Source organism: Myotis brandtii, unplaced genomic scaffold (genome assembly GCF_000412655.1).
Source record: "Myotis brandtii unplaced genomic scaffold, ASM41265v1 scaffold314, whole genome shotgun sequence".
Lineage (NCBI taxonomy): Eukaryota > Metazoa > Chordata > Mammalia > Chiroptera > Vespertilionidae > Myotis > Myotis brandtii.
In genome coordinates, this window is record NW_005362033.1 from 2,124,034 (window position 1) to 2,126,446 (window position 2,413).

General features: G+C 67.3%; 1 protein-coding gene across 1 annotated transcript in view; it reads right to left on the minus strand.

The window, feature by feature from the left end:
- B9D1 (B9 protein domain 1) overlaps positions 1 to 2,413 on the minus strand; it is a 16,873-nt gene continuing 14,460 nt past the window's right edge. Inside the window, exons 7-8 of the mRNA XM_014542807.1 lie at positions 609 to 676; positions 1 to 273 (exon numbers count right to left, since the gene is read on the minus strand). Of these exons, the coding sequence (XP_014398293.1) occupies positions 131 to 273; positions 609 to 676 (211 nt within the window). The 3' untranslated portion in view covers positions 1 to 130. The remainder of the gene's footprint in view (positions 274 to 608; positions 677 to 2,413) is intronic.

The window sequence follows — 2,413 nt, forward strand, 5'->3', positions numbered from 1 at the left end:
TGACAAAGCAACCATTTATTTTATGAAAATATCCCACCCCACCCCCAACTACACTGGAGCAGGCAGGTGGATCGGCAGTGGCCGCCTGGCGTTGTGGGAGCCGCTCAGTCTGCACGCTGCTTGGCCAGGCTCACTGGGGGAGGTCCTGGGGCAGGCTGGGCCCCGAGACCCCCTGCATGTCCGCAGGCCCAGTGTCGTAGCCCAGCTTCCTCATGTCCTTGGTCACCACGTTGAAGAGGAGAGTGACAAAGCCCTGGGAGCGGACGCGGGTCACTGGGGACAGAGGGGAGCGTCAGCCACCGGGCAGAGCCAGCTGCTCTGGGCCTGTCTCAGTGCTGTCGCCTGGCCCAGCCACAGTGCGCCCTCACCCCCTCGGAGAAGCGGGGTGCTCGCTGGCCGACCCACCACTGGGAAGTGGAGGGCTGTTTTGGAGCCGGGCAGAGTGGCAGTCTTGTGCTCCGACCAGGCCTGTCTGGGATACACTGAGAACCTGGGCCCCGCCCCACAGCCCCCCGCATCTCCATGCTGTTCCCAGGGGTTCACCTAGTCCCTCCTGGGCTCCGACCTGTCTGCAGGGTCAGGGGTGGGATTGGGGGATCAAGCTTTACCTTCCCGGCCTTCACCCTGAGCCACCACCTTGGGGTCCGTGTACTCAGGCCTCCGTCCCATGAACCAGCTGAGAAGACAGGAAGCCAGGTGAGCCGGGGCCCACAAACATACTAAAGTGGGCGCTCCCCTGGCTTCCGAAACCAGCAGCCGCCCCGCCACTAGGGGCAGGCCCTGGGCAGACACGCCCCACCTCCCTCGGCCACCACAGGAGCATCAGAGCTGGCTTGACTGGCCCTGACCCCCACTGAGCCACTACACCCCGCACTACCCCGCTGGGCGGGGCCGCCTGCCCCGGGGGTCACAGGCCTCCCGTGTGGAAGGCGTGAGGTTCCTGAGTCCTGGAGAGGCCGTCCTCAGCCTCCTGGACAGCCGCTGGCCTGCAGGGGGTGGGGTCTGCCCAGCCCAGCCACCCTGGCGTCCACCCGTTCGAGGCGCCAGCGCCCACTGGCTGCCAGCTCCACTGCTGGGTGGCGGAGCAGCCGCCCAGTCTGCCCACAGGCTGCGTGGAAGCCCAGTGAGGGGTGCATGGGCTCCCGGCCCCAAGGAAGGGGACGGAGGGAGACGGAGCCCAGGCTCCAGCGGGGGCTGACGGGTGAGTCGCCGCTCTGTGCCTCGGTTTCTCCATCTGAGGAGTGGGGCTCTAACAGCACCCCCCTCAGAGGCAGGGAAGCAGCCCCACGAGCCTGGCATGACCCACATGGGAATGCAGAGCAAGCGCCACAGCTTCTCTGAGGGTGGTGAGGGCGCTGTGGGCCTGGCGCAAAGCAGGGAAGGGCCGAGCTGGCTGGAGGGCCACGCAGGGGCCAGGTGAAGTGAGCGCTGACCGCAGACGTGCCTCCGCAGGTTCTAAAGCTTCAGGAAACCCTTCCTTGGTACTGCGTGAAGCCCAGGTTGGAGGGACTGTCACAGGCTGAATCATGGCCCAAGACACAGGTCCTGGTCCCTGGGAATGCGGCCTCGTCTGGAAGGACCCTTGCGCAGGTGACAGGGGAGCTGAGCACGGGCACACTTTGGCCTCCCCTGTGGCCTTCGATGCCACCAGAAATGTCCTCGTGAGAGGCAGAGACTGGAGTGACGTGGCCACGAGCCAGGGCAGGCCACAGCCCAGCAGCTGGCGGGGGGGCGGGGGGCTCCCCCAAGCCTGGACGGTGCGCAGCCCGCCGACACCTCACAGCCCAGCAGGGCTGCCTGCATTTCGGGTTCAGAACTGGAGGAAGTAAACCTGCGGTGTTAAGCCAGCAAGGTCGCAGTAGTTTGTCCACGGCGGCCACGGCCACGGCCACGGGAGAGTGACACTGGGCAGAAGAGAATGCAAACAGCAGGCCAGCGAAGCTGCGGAGGGACAGCGGAGGCCACGGGAGAGCCAGGCGCTGGAGAAACTGGGGCAGGCAGAGAGGGGACTGGCCACCCCGGGTCTCAGGCCTGAGCAAAGGGGGCTGCTGGAGCTGGGCCCTCGGTGGCCTCCCTGGACCCCTTGTCTGCCTTCACCCCTTAGACCTCTCCCACGCGGCCTCGCCCAGGCCCGAGCTCCTGCACCGAGGCATCGGGAGGCAAGAGCCTCGACTGTTCTGCGAGCCGAGGCCTGGCCTTCCCAGGGAGCCTCACGAGGAAGCCCGGCCCCCTCGGAGCTGGGCCCCAGGGGACGGTGCTGTCGCGCCTCCGCCCATCATGGCGGCCTCCCTGAGGGGCCTCTAGGGGCATGAGGCACCCACACTCTCCCTTCCCCAGGCCTCAGAACTCAGCCCTGGCCCAATGCTGCCCCTCCGCCCCGGTCTCCCGGCCCAGGCCACAGGGGCAGTGTGCC